The 17500-nt window shown below is 38.6% G+C and overlaps 2 protein-coding genes across 2 annotated transcripts in view; one reads left to right on the top strand and one right to left on the bottom strand.

The window, feature by feature from the left end:
• Window positions 1-7116, top strand: part of LOC110053701 (peroxisome assembly protein 26-like) — a 30608-nt gene extending 23492 nt beyond the window's left edge. The window contains exon 7 of the mRNA XM_020759966.2: window positions 1-7116. This exon is cut by the window's left edge and continues 1574 nt beyond it. The gene's annotated coding sequence lies outside the window, so the exon portion shown is untranslated.
• A 667-nt stretch (window positions 7117-7783) lies between these two features.
• The window catches only part of LOC110053712 (uncharacterized), a 17188-nt gene continuing 7471 nt past the window's right edge, over window positions 7784-17500 (bottom strand). The window contains exons 4-7 of the mRNA XM_089276258.1: window positions 14098-14395; window positions 12421-12694; window positions 11796-12006; window positions 7784-8118 (exon numbers count right to left, since the gene is read on the bottom strand). Coding sequence (XP_089132384.1) covers window positions 11797-12006; window positions 12421-12694; window positions 14098-14395 — 782 coding nt within the window. The 3' untranslated portion in view covers window positions 7784-8118; window position 11796. The remainder of the gene's footprint in view (window positions 8119-11795; window positions 12007-12420; window positions 12695-14097; window positions 14396-17500) is intronic.

Here is a 17500-nt window from a genome sequence, read left to right as displayed (position 1 = left end):
TGCATGACACAACCACAGCAAAAGTTCCTTGGAGTATTATCTAGTTATTTCTGGAATGTAGTGGCACTGTAAGCATCGAGTCCAAACATTTGCAAATGATACATCTTTTTGCATTCAATATGGTTGCCAAAGTTTTTTCCAATTTACTGAAATTCAGTGAAGATTGCCGTCAGTTTAATCCTTGATTTCTTTGGTTTAAGTACTGCGTCTTATTTTTTTCTCAAGCATCTGAGCGGGCCGGATTCCTAAATCCTTGAATTTGATTGGCTAATCATATGCATGTGACCAGTCCAGCTTTTTATGATACGATACAAAAACAATTTTGGAGAACTTAACTGGTGAAATAAATGCAACTAACATAAAGTAGTTCGAAAAAAATCTGTTCTTTAATACATCTTTCTTTGTCTACTATCTGAGTTACTTGCTTGTTGGTGAGATTTTTTACAAATCAATAGCAGATGTCACGGAAGCCGATTCAATGACAAGAGTTGCATAAACAAACCCATTTGTGATCTGTAAAACCAATTTACTGCAGGAGAAAAAAATAAACATGTTATTTGCCGGCTTAGGGTTGGTCTGTATAGTGAAAAACTGTGACCTCGGTCTTGAAAATGCTGCCTGAGGCTGCAGGCCAAGGGCAGCATTTTCAAGACCTCAGTCACAGTTTTTCACCATACGGACCTCCCAGCTGGCAAATAAGATATACATATGATACATTACTTCCTCTAATGATCTGACAAACTGCAAGTATTGCAAGCATGACATGATCACCAAACCACTTAAATTGATGTAACTTCACATTCTCCCAAATCTGAAGAAATGGTCATGTTAGGAATGATTTGTAGAACCTCTATTTATAGAAGAGCTCCTACGCACTGAAGGTGCACGAGTGGAGCCCCATACCTTAGAAAATTTGGTAACCCATTGATCTTGAAAATTTTGGTTGTCACGTGACTGTCCATACGTATGTATGCACGTCCGTCTGTCTGTAAATCCGTACGCCAATACCTTGAAAAGTAGGAGAGTAGCACCATTACCATAGCTACATCTTTGATTTTGGGTGTCCACGCTATTGTTATTTGACAGCTGTCACAACAAGCTATCCGCTGACCAGTATGAGGTGACTATATTGCGGGCTCAGGTTTAGAGCTCATTGAGGTTTCGTGTCTTTTTGACCAGTGACCAGTTACTGGTTTACTGATTGGATCGCGGGCTCAAGTCATGTTATTTCACTGTGGGAGAAGGAAGGAGTACTTGCAAAGGCAAAATTTCGTCGCAAATTAACCCCTGGTGCGTTGTTGACTTTTCTTCTGACATATTCCTTGTAGAATCGTCTCTTGGAAAGTCCCTGATAATTTCTACAATCTTGGTTAGGCTTGTTAGGTATAGTTTGTTATAATTTAACTGGAAAAAATAGCAAAACCACACGCTGAACAATTACATGCTCACAATTGATCATTTTTTGAGTTTCTGATCCAAGAAAAAATAATTCTCTTTTTCCTTTGTCATCAGTTATTGCAATCAGGAGCTCCGCTTTTATGCTTGGCTAATTCTGTATATTATATAAAAGGACAAGAAAAAATATTATTTAGTTAGTTTCGTAAAGGAAATCAGAAGGAAATGTTAAATGCCAGGTTGCTTGTTCATGTTAATTTAAAGGTGAAGATCTACTTGTGATATCAGGGGGGGCATTCTTCTGGGGTTTAGAAATTCCCACCCTGTTACACAAAATGTCACTATGTAATGCAACCAGGTAAAAGGTAACAAAACAAAATATGCAAACAACAATATGGCGTAATTGAGGGGGACACAGCCATGTGGCAGGTTTGATGTAACTTCATGATAGGTGCACAAACTAAAAGCCTCACTTATTCCCCCACTAACATGGGAATAGAACAAGAGTATTGGCAGAGTCTTTCTTATCTCCCCAGCACAGCACAGGCTGGATCAGACAAGATAAAGGCTAGGATATAAGATGGCAAGACTCAAGCAATGCCAAAGCTTTGGGCATGTCACTACACAGACTTAACCGAACCATAAGGAGTGACCCCAGTTTATTGACAAATAACAAATAAAAGCCCTTCTCCAAGGGAGGGAGGGTGGGAAAATTTAAAGCTAAATTGTTACAAACTGTGTGCTGTCATGCAAGCTGCCAGGATAATGCCCTCTGATAGTGTATTGAGATTTATATACCAAGACAGTGTCTCAACGTTTGACCAATAGGTACAGCTGTATCTAGCTGTACTATGAACTAAATAGACGCAACATGGCGAGCTTGTTAGCAATGAATGGGGCTAACAAATATATGGGCCAATCTAGGAGAAGCTAAGATATATTGCTAGATTATACCGTGAGATAGAAGCTAAAATACAGACATGAATAGTGTTTGTGCTAACTGCCAGAATAAGGGAATGTTCATTCATGAATTGAGCATTCAATATTGTACTATTGTTTATCCTACTAGATTGTGTGACAAACATAAACAGCCTAACCCTCAAGGGGTGTCATGTTCCATTAACTGTGTTTTACTGACCGTAGCCTGCAAATTGGCTCCCAGTGAGGGTGGAAAAAAATCCGGCGAGCGAAGTGAGCCGTTTAGTGCGAAATAAAGAATTCCACGAGCAAAGCGAATGGCGGAATATCCGCAAGTGAAGCAGTTAGCCCTGCCCGCCTTGGACAACACTCGGCTAGCCCACACTAAACCCAACTGTTCGCAGGCTATACTGACCACTAAAAGCGTTATAAATTTGATACCCTATCTAGTCTTGGTTTTTGCCCCTCTCTCCAGGACTCCTTTCCCAAACAGCGGCTATCTCTTAGTTTCATACATTTGAAAATAGCTTGATTTAGCTAAGCAGAAAAACATAAAGCATCTACTTGGCAAAGAGTGGGAGCTGTGGTGGTGTAATGGTTTAAAATGCACTGGGCTCTGGATGAGCCGATCAAGTGGTCTGGGTTCTAGCCCTGGCCGGGGTCATAGTGTTGTGTTGAGAATAACTGGTTAACAGAGAATTGTACGGACGACTTAACAGAATGCTGGAGAACGAGCATACCATCCAGTCACTGCTTAAATCACGTAACATTGCATAACCAACGCCATTTTTGCTCATGGATGACGTAATTTACATCATCCATGAGCTTAGTAGGCAGTCCAATGGCACTCACTCACTCGATTATGATCAGGTCAGGGGCGGGGCAGAAAACTCCTGAAATTTTTGTATAGAAACCTGTTATTGTGCATTTTTCTTAGTGCAATGCCTACCTAAGAGAATAGGATATTTGAATTGAATGCAACTTACCTAGAATTCATTATTTCCACACAACGATGACTCCTGTGGAACTCAGCTAGGAAGAAATGGCGACATTTTGTAAAAAACATGCCTTCAAAACAGCATGTTTTTGAATAAATAATTACCCTGTCCTTCAAACAAACTGATATGACGAGGAAGAAGACATACATACATACATACACGCATACATGCATATACTTTTTGTTGAGGCAGGTTGTTTTGAGGCAACCTAAAGGCTGGTGGGGACCTGCCAGAAACTTAATTAAAAAACTATTTATAGCAAAAACTTAGTACTTAATTTACAAAAATTAACAAAAATTTAAAAATACAGAAAGTCCATTTGTTTTAAACAAAATTTCGTTTATCATGGCCAAATAAAACGTTACAAATATCCGGCCGATTGCAAAATATTGCCATTTTATTTACTGAGAGAATGATTTTGCCATATTCAAATTTGATTTTGCCACTCAGAGCTCTTTTTTACCGGATGTGACTTCATTTTTTGTTGGATGATTCAGATACACAAAAAGTGCCAGGCGTCGCAGAGTGTTCTCCCCCGCCCCTGATTCTGATTAATACACCGATTCCGGAAAAAATCGGAAGTTGCACTACAACGAGCCTTAATAGCCCTCGCGGTAAATAAGGCAACATGGCGAAAGAAGAAGAAAGGCCAATCTCTCTTCTAATGATATTCGCGGCATCAGTGTGAGCGAAGAACATTGAAAAATTGACACTCCACCAATTGAAATTCTGGCTTAAAAGTCACCGTATAAATCAAAGTTGCAAAATAAAGGAACTTTTAGACGGGTATGTTTTCCATCTTTCGATTGTCATGATCTCCAATATGCGCAAAAAGAACCTGTTCTCACCATTTTTATTGCCTAAAAGAACTTTGTTCATGGTCGGTTTAGGAAAAAGAATCTGAATGAAATGAAAATTATAAAAATTTACGACCCTGACCTGAAGAATAGCTTTACTAAAGCTAATGTAGCTTAAAGTAGTAAAACTGATGAAGCAAGAGCTCGAAAGAACATACGGAAGTACATTTAAAACTTGTGCCGGATATTGGGAATATTACAACAAAACACTTGAACAAATTTCCTATGGCTGATTCATTTTTCACTGACGAGTTCAGTCTTCTTAAGTTGGAGAACATCCGATCTCTCTTCATAAATTAACAATTGGTGTTAGAGAATAAAGGGAAATCCTTCAGTTCAAAAGATGCTAATCAGAGTATCAAACAAGACCACGATCTACTCGCCAAGAATGGTATAAGCAAGGGTTCGGTACACTGACAGCACCATTGTGTTACAGGGTAGGATGCAATCACAAAGCTGATTCATCAATCAAATCACCAGTAAAATTATCAATGAAGTGTACTACAGTGTAACGTAACAAAGACTATCAGTCATGCCATGAAAGATGGCGTAGAAAATTAACAACTAGTAATGGACAAGTACACTGAAATAATGCATCAACAGGGATAGACGAAGGTGCAAGAAACAAAAATAATGCTTTTTTTTTGTTCAAGAGAAAAGGGAAATTTTGGGCGCCTCCCCAGGGTCCCCCAGCTGGACTCAGGTTACAGACCCAAGTAAGGGCAATCTCCATGAAATAATTTAAGCTAGGAAAGTCATTGTTATGGATAGTGAGACCCTGAAAGATTGCCTTATAAAATCAATATGCAAAATGTTTGACACTGGTTTAAAAGTAAACAAGAGTCATATGAACTTCAGTTTATGATGTACAATGTACAACAGACTTTGGACTGCCCTGGCTATAAACTGGAAGTAACTGGTAGGTAGGTAGGTAGGCAGGCAGGCAGGCAGGCAGGCAGGCCATGTATGATCTCACCTTGCCCACCCCAGACCAATGACTGGCACAAGTCAGATAGACCACGACACCGGGTTCTACGTCCCCTACTCTTTTCATGCGTTCTTTAACGTCCCACAAGAACCAGATCAGTGATGTGCTGTGAGACGGGGCCTACGGTTTATCGTCCTTATGCAAGAAATTCAATTGTACTTTTATGTTATTAGCAAAATTATAGACCAGCTGTACCATGTGTCCTTCTATGTTACACCCCGTGCCAGAAAATAGAACATGAAGCCACATAATGCACAATTTCAGTACGGTGGAAATCACCAAATATTTAATTACCACTGTTGAACAATATCGTGTACTCTGTTTAAATTCACTACCAAATGACAAATAAACATCAGATAACTTTTTTTTCTGCCAGTTTACAAGCTAATAGCTCACTATCCAGGATTGATTAACAACTCTACACAACCTTAGTGGAGTTACACCATCAAATATATGCCATCCATTTATTCTCTTAGTAGCCATTTCAGCTTGTATTCTTACATTTGCAGTTCTGGTTCATGGTTGGAAAACAGTCTTCCTTAGAAAATTGGTATGTAAATTATAGTCAGTTCTGATTTACTTGGTTGGATAAAAGGGATGAAGATTATAACCTTCCTGCTTGCCAGTACAAGCTGTCTATCAAATATATGACATTAATGAAAATTCCTACAAGGCACAACACTTGTGTCCAGCTCTTTTCCTTTTCTTTACCACATTTGCTCCAGACAAGCAGCTCTAACCTACATACATTTGAATTTTTTCGTTCTTCCCCCGCATTTCGTCCACCATTTTGAAAGCTCAAGGGCTATTAAGCCTTGCTTGGGTGCAACTTCCGGTTTTTTTCTGGAATTGGTGTATTGTACTATTGTGCATATGCAAATAACCCAGATGAACACTGGTAACAACTACAGTATACTATAATATGCAAGTGACAGTAAGCAAATGTTAATATTAACAACAACATTACTGATGCTATACATGTTTATCAGCTGCCAAAAATAATAGTAGAAGACTTCATAGAAACCGGCTTTAACAACACAAGTCACCCTTAAGACTTCATGGAATTAGTCTGAGAATTACAGGTGGATGTGGAATACTGACCTACTTAGGAAGAGAATAAGAGGCTTTCAACACTTGTGTTACATTTAGCTGCCACTTGAACTGTCGAAACTCATTCTTTGCAAAAGACATTGGCTACAAGCACATAAAATGGCTCTCGAAACTGCACACTGTAAATCCTCAAATTAGTGCCCGGGACGCTTATTTCAAATTTAGGAGAAGACAAGGGGGCACTTATTCGAGGGGGCGCTGCTAATTCGAGGATTTACAGTATAATTACAGAGTTGGAAACACTTTGGAACTTTGTCCATGTAGGTTCTTAAAGTTAAGAATGTTGACAAGTGAAATCCACCTTAACTCACTACATGTGTCAAAACTTAACTCAGAACCTACAGCTTTACAGTGGAATACAGAAATACAACTTCAACTTAAAATTAGCAGCTCCATATCATGTTCATATACATGAATATATACATGTAAAGAAACATCAGTCGTTTATATTAGGACTACAATTAAAGGAAAATACTAGACTCCATCATTAAGGAACACAAAAATAGAATATGTTAATCTCTCTCTATTAATTAAATACAAATCTTGCAATGTTTATTATAGTATAAGCTATCCTAACTGTTTCAGCTTATACCTGTTGAATTTTCATTCAATTCTTAAAATGGTGGTTATCATGCTGTAATTCTACTACATGTGTGTCCTGTTGCTGTTAAGATTATGTTATTTATAACTCAGCCAAAAAAATGTATAATCTGATCTACATGTACATGTATAGGAGACTGTTGGCTACAATGTCTCCTCTTAGCTTTTATGTGCTACATTATGTTAGTCAGTATTTCAGTGGACTTAAAAAGAAAGAAAATGTTCCTAATAAAAGCAGTGTTAAACTTGATGTTTGTTGTTGTGCTCTAGCTGTTGAGATTTATTTCAAACATGTAATAAATAATTATTTATTATAAAACAATTTTACCAGAGAACGAATTCAACCACCTAAAGGGTGTCAATAAACAACCATATTTGGACATCAAAATCTATCCATCTCATTTGACCAACTGATGTTTCTTTTCCTGTTTTCCACTGCAGTACCAAGAACAACTCTACAATGATCAATTCCTCTTCTCTTTTTATTCAACTATGTTTTGTACATTCATCCAATAGGCCATTTCCAAGTTGTGTTTTGTCTTTGTGTCCAAAGGAGTCTAAGTACAAAACCATTCATATGACTTTCACCTACAGGTTCATTAACTCATTTTTATGTGAAAGGTTTTTGCACAGAGACTCGTTTTTGAAACAGAGGCAAAAGGAAACATTCATCCATGAGCTGCTCACAGGAGCCTTTGATTAAATGTATTAAAATACGCTTATCACTGTTATTTATTCAAAGTGTAACACAGCTACTGAAGTTTTCACTTCCGATTACTACAACCTAATTTGGTGTGTGTATTGTAGCTATGATGAACGACATCAGCCAACTTGATCAGCAAAACAGTGTTTAAATTCCTTTATTCGCTGTCATTTCATTCACCAAGATTACACCAATTTCCGATTTTAACGGAATGTTTTTGTATACAAAAAACGTTTTTAATTTATGGAATCATAATTAACAGTTTACATGATTTCGATGTGTTATTTTTACCTCCTTTGTCGTCATTTTTCTTGGTTTCGCAGAAATAACAACGATCTTTTAAAAGATAACAAACTCTTGTGCACTTCATTGAAAATCTTATATGCCGGTATTCAAGACAGTAAACCAGTATAGATTCAGTACAATTCCTGCAATAAATTTCAAGAATTATTTTGCCAAATCAGTGCAGTCTTCTTGTGATATTAGAAATGTGTAGGTTTTTGAAGAGATGACTTGTTTTTCCAGTGATCCAGAATGGCAAAATAAGACCTACAACAAACAATGAAATAGAAATATTTGTATCAGTGGCCATATCTGGCAGTTTATATTATCCTGGAAAACTAGCCAATTTGTTTAAGAGGGCTCAAGGTTACTGTATACCTTCAAAGGTGTTGCGCATCCAAGCGATGTAGCGTGCCCGGTTTAAACTGTAGATACCTAAACCCCTATATCAAATTAAAGCTTATGGAGCTGGCTATGAAACTATACCATGAATTTTAAAATAAAAATTGTCGAATTTTTCATGACCACTAAATGCGAGCGCCTGAATCACCTTTTGAAAGCTACCAGTCAAAGCGAATTTCGTTTTCGGCAATTTAATTTTTTCCGTGGTTTCGGGACCCAAAGTGCTAAAAAAAGCTTGTCTGCATTCTGCCATACCACAAAATCCCATTTTAGAGCCCTGGGCTTCCATAACTTCATAAGGGTGTTTTTAAGCGGGGGGGGGGCTTATAGCCGAGGGGGGGCTCATAACTGGGGTGAAAAAAAATGTTTCGGAACGACGATGAGATAAAACATATATGAGAAACAAATTAAAAAAGCCTACAGATAACATTACTGCAAATTTTTTGTCCATTCTTAAAAGACGGGATACTGGCAAGCGTGAGGAGTGAAATTACTGCGGGTAATCAAGGAAGGCAAAGGGAGGGCACTTGGGTTATTGGAGGTGGAATTGAAATACCACGCATGTACAGGAGCAAGAAACACAAAGTGCAACCAAGGAAAGGAATATGGAAGGCTCAGAGTTCATTACAGGCAGGCTACAAAAAATCTGCACATGCGTGCATGGAAAACTGCGGGATTGTAGCTAGCTGTTTGTTCTGTTACCATACTCCAAAACATTGTCGATGAACAGTTGTGTTGTAAATGAACAGTGGAACAAAACTCATAGCGTTGTTATATATGCACGAAGACTTCTTTCTTTTTTTGGTATCGTTATAATTATTGTTCTAAACCACAGCCACTTCGTTATGTCTACAACTTTCGAATACAAATTTTGATGTTTGTGAAGAAACGTTAAAGGAACACTCCTGGAACGCACTTATACATTAGATGGGCTCATATTGGGGGGGGGGGGGGGGGCTTATATTTGGAATAATATCTTTGTTAGCAAATAGATGGGCTTATATCCAGGGGGAGGCTTATAACCAGGGCGACTTTAAAGTGGGATTTTACAGTATTCAATTGCAGTAAAAAGTTACAGAACATTTTCAAAATAGGGTTAAAAAAATGTGGAGTGATCATACAAAAATCGCTCTTGGAGAAAAAGTATTTCGAATTGAGCAGTTCGCAGACATGTTTTTCTTGTTTATGTTAAACTAGCTACTGTCCAAATTTGAGGGCAATCGAACAAATTCCCATAAAACCACCATTTCTCTGCCAATATTTTTTTCAGAAATTAGAGATTACTCATCAACTATTGCCTTGACCCAAAAATCCAAATTTGAAGGAAATTGCCGGTATACTGAAGGTATACTGTAGGCGAAAATTTGGAAACCCATAGATCTTAAAAAAGTTTGGTTGTCAAGTGACTGTCCGTCCGTACGCCTAGCCTCATACCTTGAAAAATGATAGTAGCACCATTACCTTAGGTACCTCTTTTGATATTGGACATCCATGTTATGATTAATAGACTACCTTTGATATAATTTATAGATTTAGGTCAGCCTAAAAGCATAGCTCCTGGGTGGGGTTGGTCAGAGCCTGATTAAGCTAACCCAGGGAAAGGTAGAATTTTGATTTCATGTAACTTTGCGGTGAGGGTTTCTGTATATTTGGCCTTCTGTTTTGAGTTTTAATAATCACCATATAGACAAAACAAAGCAGCAAAAAACATTTGTATAGAATAAAAAGTTATAATTTGGTTAACTTTTAATCCAGGGTTAACGTTAACCAGCTTCCGAACAATCCTGCCCTGTTTTCAACAAGTTAACCTGAGATGAGCCTACAATCCAATCGAAAACCAGCACTTGGTCAGCGGTCAACTTCAAAAAAACACGTGACCTTGATGAGCTGTAAACTTGAGTCCGCGATATGGTCACGTGATACTGATCAGCAGATACCTTGTTTTGACAGTGCTGGTTTTCGATTGGATCGCGGGCTCATCTCATGTTAACTTGTTGAAAACAGGGCAGGATTGTTCAGAAGCCGGTTAATGCTAACCCAGGATTAAAAGTTAACTGAATTATAACTTTTTCTTCTATACAAATGTTTTCTGCTGCTTTGTTTTGTGTATATAGTGATCCTTAAAACTCATAACAGAAGGCCAAACAATATACAGAAAACCTCAATGCAAGGTTACAAAACTCAAATCAAAATTCTACCTTTTCCTGGGTTAGCTTAATTTGGCTCTGAACAATCCGGCCCAGGAGCTACGCTTTTAGGCTGGCCTAAATCTATATATTATTTGGAGTATGGCCGCCATGTTTTGTGATTTTGTCGTCGTTGTCATCGCCGTCACTGTCGTGCATACGTGCCCACGAGCAATACCGCTAGCCATGATAACCATGAGAAAATAAACTCATGGGTTTCCTTTTCTTTCCTATACGAGTATTGGGCTCCCCTTGGCGGCCCTTTGGGCCGCTGGAGCTACGCTAGTAAAATTCAACTTAGCAGTGAGGCTTAGAGGACAAAAACAAAGGAAATTGAATGACCATGTTTATTTATGTCTTTTGTTTATGCCCTCTAGGTCTCACTATCAAGCTGAATTTCAATATATCGAAAGTTAACAAATTGACATTAGTTTTTCATACTTCTGTCCTGTTATTGATGATGAATTTCATAACATTGTTAAAGTAGCTGTGGATCCACAAGGCGATAACCGAGTGGATCCGCAGACTACTTTGACAATGTTATGACAAAATTCATTGTCAATAACAGGACAGACATATGAAAAACTGACGTCAATTTGTTTCTTACCATAACAGTGTCAAATTGTCTGCTCTTGCTCGTTGACACATCGCATAAATTATAAATTCATGTGTCTGTCCGCATATTGATGATGAAAATTAGCCAATAAGCGCGCGAAAATTTCTGCAGTTATGGAAAAATGGCCTATTGACAGCTGTGAAAACAAGGTATCAGCTGACCAGTATCACTTGACCATATTGTGGGCTCAGGTTACGAGCTCATCAAGGTCGAGTGCTTTTTGAAGTTGATCACTGACCAGGTACTAGTTTTTCGAGTGGATCACAGGCTCGTCAGGTTATTACTCTGGGGGAGGGAGGAGGGAGTACTTGGAAAGGCAAAATATCGGCGGAAATCATCCCTGGCGCGTTGTTGACTATTCTTCCGACATATTTGTAGTAGTAATTGGACCGAGTGTAGTTGATCATTTTTTTGAGTTTCTGGTCCAAGGAAAAAATCCTCTCCTTCCTCTATGGGTAATTATTACTATCAGGAGCTCCCCGTTTACCTTTGGCTAAATCTATATACGTGTATTATGTCTGAAGTGTTCTGACTCAGACCCAGCGTAAGTACAATGGCTGCTCATACTCAAAATGGAAATTAAAGGTAAATTTCTGCAACGTATATTATGGTTCAGCATGTCCATTCATGAGTTGACTTAAAGGTCCCTTTGGTTATGCCGGGAAAGACATCTAGGGACTGAATGCATTCCGAGTCTATTCTTTGAGGATAAACTCGACGACCTCATGGCATTACTTTACCTTATTGATGGCCACTGCCCACGGGGCTATCACTTATTGTAACGGCCTCGTTGTTTGAGTCTTGCGTAGCCTTAATTTCTTTCTCGTCTCCCGCGAAACTAACAAGTTTGGCAAACCTGGCAGGAGCATTCCTGAACTCACAGCGAGCTTGCTGGAGGTCCTCTTGAAAGGAGCTGCCACGACGAGAGTGTGACGTGGCTGCGCGAATGCACTGTTGATTTAATCACAGATAAATGCAATTGTGTAAGACAATTACCGTAAGATACCCTGAATGAACCTTTAGTATTCGAAGGACTTAGAAATTTTCTTTGCCTGGTTTTGCCTATGGTCTCAACACATACATATATACATATACTTATTGATAAGAATATGGCAGTATAGCAACCTTAAGGATGGTGTCCACCTGGCAAAAAATTAACTAACCTAATATTTATAAAAAGAAAGAAAATTTTAAAAATATGAGAAAATCCGGGTTTTTAAAACCGATCAAACAAGCCTCTTTTTCAAATTGGATATGGTCAAATAGGGCTGGCTATTCTGAGTTTTTCTAAAACTGTTAACAATTACATACCAGCTCGACATTTACTCGTGGTCAACAGAGAAAGAAACGACGCGAAGCACTTACTGCTCTAGTATGTAAAGCGCCAGAGTTCTTTCTTCGTGTCTCAATAGTCGGACAGATAATAGAGCATGCTATGGACAACTCCTCTTTCAATGTACTTGCTCCCTGGTCCGTGCTTAGTCGTCTAAGAACCTTTTTATTTTCTTGAGATTTCCGCTTGCCGACATTGATTCGGGCTTCTTTGTGTCCAGACTGTTCGAAAGCCAAACGTTTGCTGTTAGTTTTCATCCTCACTGATTCAAGTTCAGCATTTGGCGCCTCTCCACGACAGCACTTTCTGTAAATGTGATTTCCTTTATCAATACTTTACTGCTTTGAATACATGCTAGCAGTTTTAAAAGAACTAAGGGGCTGGTTACATTCTCAAGGAATTTTTTTTAATGCAGTGACCACAGTAAAAACCCGCGTATAAGAACCTAAAATTGAAGAACCTGTTAGGCTAAAATTTTCCCGTTAAACAAGAACCGTTCTAGGCTAAAATCTCAATACCGGTTCTTATTTTTAAAACATTGAATTTTTTTCAAATATAATGCCGCAGTACATCACATGCGATACAAAAAAAGGTAACAAAAACTAGCCAGAACACTGGCAGCGTTTTAAGACCACAATACTGTAATGCATCCATAGCTGTGCATGTCAAGAAAAATGTGTTTCAATATAAAGGCCACATCCACGAGTACAAGTTTTTTCTAAAAAAAAATTAAGAACCTAGGTAGCGTAATTTCACAGTAAACGTCATCTATATAAGAACGTCATTATGGATGTAATATATCAAACACGAAAGACTATGTTTGACCACATTTCCAACACCAAGAAGAGAGTTTAAAATACGACGAGTAGCTGAGTATTTTTGACAAACTTAGAACCTAGGTGGCCTAATTTCACAGTAAACATCATTTATATAAGAACCTCATTATGGAGGTAATATATCAAACACGAAAGACTGTATTTGACCACATTTTCAAACACCAAGAAGAGAGTTCAAAATACGACGCGTAGCGGAGTATTTTTGACAAAGTTCGAGGTGTTTGGAAATGTGGTCAAACACTGTCTTGAGTGTTTGATATACCTTCTCAATCGAAACTAAAACTAAGGAGAAAACGGAGAATAAAAATCGTAAAAATCTATGCTAATTAAGATCAGATATCCAAACACCGTCACGGTCATGATTTCCTTTCTTTAAACTTGATAAATTATTAATGAGTTTGAGACGTTAACTTGAAAAAAAAACTAGGTTTTTGTTCGGGGGTTTTCACTGTATATGACCGGTAGTTGGGAACGGTCTTGAATTGTTGATAAATAGAAAGCGAATCAAAGAATCATTTTGGTTTTCCAGTCTACGAATTTTTCGAGCTTGAGCATACTATAAAATCGCTATTTCTTGTAAGGTTTCCATTTTTGTTTAGAAATACCTCGACTGCCGATTCTATGAAGTGTTTTGGTTTCGCAGTTAACTAATTTTCCGAGTGTAAGTGTGCCATAAAATTGCATGGTTACTGATAAGAATATGAATAGGTGGTCAAAATCACGTCCTCGAATACACTAAATGCCCGGCATTAAACACTGGTTTTCGGAGAGAATTTCAGAGAGGAATAGTCAGAGCCTAAAGAGCGTGGCTCTCCAAAAGTCCGTGATTTGTGTTTATTTCTGATACAGCTTTCGAAAGTAACCCGGGTTTACCTGCGGAGAAATACAATCGAAACAACACCCAGAACAAAAGCAGTAACCACCAGTGACAACAGAAGTCCAGCCCCACCGCCAGGATCAGCTGTTCTTGAATGATTCTGTTTCTTTTTCCGTTGACCTCCATGTCTGTCTTCGTCGGTGAGTTTATGTTGTGCTTGATCTCTCGATAATGAACTTTCTTTATATCCCGTGTCATGGAAATCGAAGGAATCTCCACTCTCATTTTGTCCCCTTCCACTTATTTCATCATCATCGTCGTCGTCGCCGTATATTTTGTTTTCATCATCCCGATCTAAAGAGTGCAAAAACAATTTTAACCAGAAGCAAGTTCGTACAGTAACAAGAAGGAATTACATGTGTAAGTAAATGACTGAGAAAAAAATTCCTAGAATTTTCCAGTATCCCTCGTAATGTGAGTAGCTATACGATCAGCTATACAAATTTCAACCCTAAAAGTGTGTGTCTACAATCTACTTTATTTTTGGCTAGCAGAAATCGTTGCTTGTTTTTCTTGACAACCTTCCAACCTTGACGATATTATGACGAAATTCATGGTCAATAGCAGGACAGATGCATGAACAAAAGACATCAATTTGTAAAAATAGACCTTAATTGTTCCAAAATAATTCCCCCAGACAGCCTGAATTTGTTTACAACACTTTATATAACTACTTTATCTAAATGGTACAAAATGCTACCGAAGGGAAGGAGGAGATAAGTAGTGTCAATGCAGAGCAGGGTTGTTCCCATACAGAACTCCTGATCGTCGGTAACAAGAACAAAGTGGTTTATTTAAACGTCCGGTAATACGGGTAACATTTTCCTTCAACTTGTCTCGCAACATTGTTGCATTGCAAGTTGAAACACATTGTTGCGCGTATTACCACGTTTGTGACCAACTTGTCTCGCAGCTAAATACAGCAGAACCACATTGTTCTGCACGTGCGTTTTCAATCTTTATACATTTCTTTGCCGTCCTCTGTAAAACAACAACGTGAAATGACAAAGTCGTACGTATTTTAGAGAACGTGTAACGCAGTGGCGAATATTTCGTGTCTTTCTTTTAAAGTAAACGCTGTCATTACGTATTTGGCCTGAGCAAGTTTTTAGAACGATAGGCGTACTGAACAGATCTACACAGTTGCGACATTCGAGGATAAACTATAAATACTGTTTTCTACAACGTGTCGTTCTCGGCGTCGCCGTCGTCATTGCTAGAACTCCCTAGTGTCTCTCCACGGATGAACACTATCGCGTCACGTGATCAACTTAAACCAATAAGAATCGGAGAAAATTTAGTGGTGAACTATAATGGGTGATAGTATAAGAGTAGCTCAGCTAATTAGATTGCAGCATTTGCATTAGTATACTAGTAGAATTCTGCTAATAGCCATTTGTAGAATTTCTCGCGGCTTCGCCGCTCGCGAGAAAAAACCTCTGGTACCCAGGGTAGATCATTTGCGGACCCGTACACGACTGTATCGCAGCTAGAAAGTGTCGCCGAGCATATCAAATTGATTTGAGAATCACCAACCACAAAGGACACAAATTTCCACCGTGACTATAGGAAATGTTACAAGAGCTGATTTTAACGCAAGATTGTTGCGTTAAAAATCGATGTCGTGTAACATGGCGCACATGGCGACTTTTAACGCAATATTTCGTTGCGACAACATGTTGCATGTTTTTGAAAGCGATTCAAAAACCTGCAGCATTGTCGCCCGAATTTACAATTTGTTTCAAAAATCGTCTCTCGAAGTTGCGTCAAAAGTTGTCTCGTGTAACACGGATTAAAAATCGACCCGTGTAACATCACCTCAACGCTCTCAATCAAACTTCGAGTCGAATGGCCACTAATGTTGACCGCAACCGCAAGTTTTCCGAGCGTATTTTTCAACTCCTGCCTATTCAAGGCAACGTCCAGGTTTTCTCAGTTCACAAGGGTGCTCTGATGACAAAAACTGACTTGATATTTCCAACATTTTCTAAAAGATTTGTGGATTTCGCAGTTCAACTCTACTTTTGCTGTAAGTTTTCGTTCCACGAGAAGCGACGTTGACAGTGGCGTGATTTTCCTAGACTAATCACAATTCTTTGCTACGCATAGGGACCAATTGTTGAAAGATTTTGAAATAAAAATGCTTTTTCTCAAGCAGTTTGTCTCTTTATTTTATAATACATAGATTACTTCATGGAAAGTGCGCGCGTACGGTATTTACGTACGAGTTTTCTGATACAAAATCAACGAGTGCGTAAATACCGTACAAAGCACTTTCCATGCTGTAATTTCTTTATTTTATACTTACTGAGATTTTCACCCTCAACCAGATTTTCACCCTTCATTCGGCAGAACAAATGTCAAGTTATTTTTTAATTCCGTCTGAGCGCAGGCACTTTGTCGCTTCTTCAAAAACCTAGTGTAAATATTTTTCGTCCAGAATGTTTACCTGGTCATCAGTCAACGCTTCAGCTGCGTTTGATTTGTTTCTTTTGCCTTGCTCTTTGTTTTAAGTCGTTTGCTTCGAGCTTCCAGACATTTCTTTGGTAAAACTCTTTGTCGTCGATAATGCTTGCGGCATATTTGCCTTCTTTAAAACTTTTCTTGCCTCCTTCTGTTTGAGGAATTCGCTAAGCAAGCAAGTCCTTTTGTTCTGCTGTCCCTGGATGTACTTTTTAATGGGTTTATCTAAAGTGATAAACCTGTTAGAACTTTCCGCCAATGTCTGTGGTTTATAGCTAATTTGCGAGAAAACTGGAGTAAACTTCATTGTGCATGAAACTTAACAAACTTCTGTGAATGAAGACTGAAGAGACGCCAACAACAACGTGAGCGCGTTGCGAACTGATCGATTCATTTTGACAGCTGATTTCTGATTGGACGAAACGCTTTTCCCACGTGTGAGAAAGTCGTTTCGCGATTCTGATTGGATGAAGAAATTGCCGTATGAGTTTTTCATGCGATCGATTCTGTGCAAAAATCTCGGTAAGTATGAAATAAAAATAGGTTCCATGTTGCCGTGCGGCTGAACATCAATGACACACTCGGCTATCGCCTCGTGTGCCACTTGTTCTTACCACATTTTGACGTCATCTGTGATCTATTACTGAACAGACGCACAGCAACATGGAATCTGTTAGTTAGAGAAAAACACTAGTCACAGATGCTGAAAGTTATTTGGAATAGCCAGTTGCAACGGAAATTCCAAGGGGTATTTAAAAGGGGGGCGGGGATTGTGGTCCTTACAATAATTTGCGACAATAAAGCAGGGTGGGGAGGGGGCGAACTACTCAAACTAGATGTAGCTTCGTATGTGGCAGAGCACAAAATTAACAGACATGATTTCGTCACAAACACTGGAACAATGAGTTATAACTCAGGTTATCCTGAACCCGGAAC

Source organism: Orbicella faveolata, unplaced genomic scaffold (genome assembly GCF_042242905.1).
Source record: "Orbicella faveolata isolate gen_17 unplaced genomic scaffold, um_ofav_v1 contig_4, whole genome shotgun sequence".
Taxonomy (NCBI): Eukaryota; Metazoa; Cnidaria; class Anthozoa; order Scleractinia; family Merulinidae; genus Orbicella; species Orbicella faveolata.
Note: the sequence above shows the minus strand (reverse complement) of the source record. Positions and strands in the feature narration are given on the sequence as shown.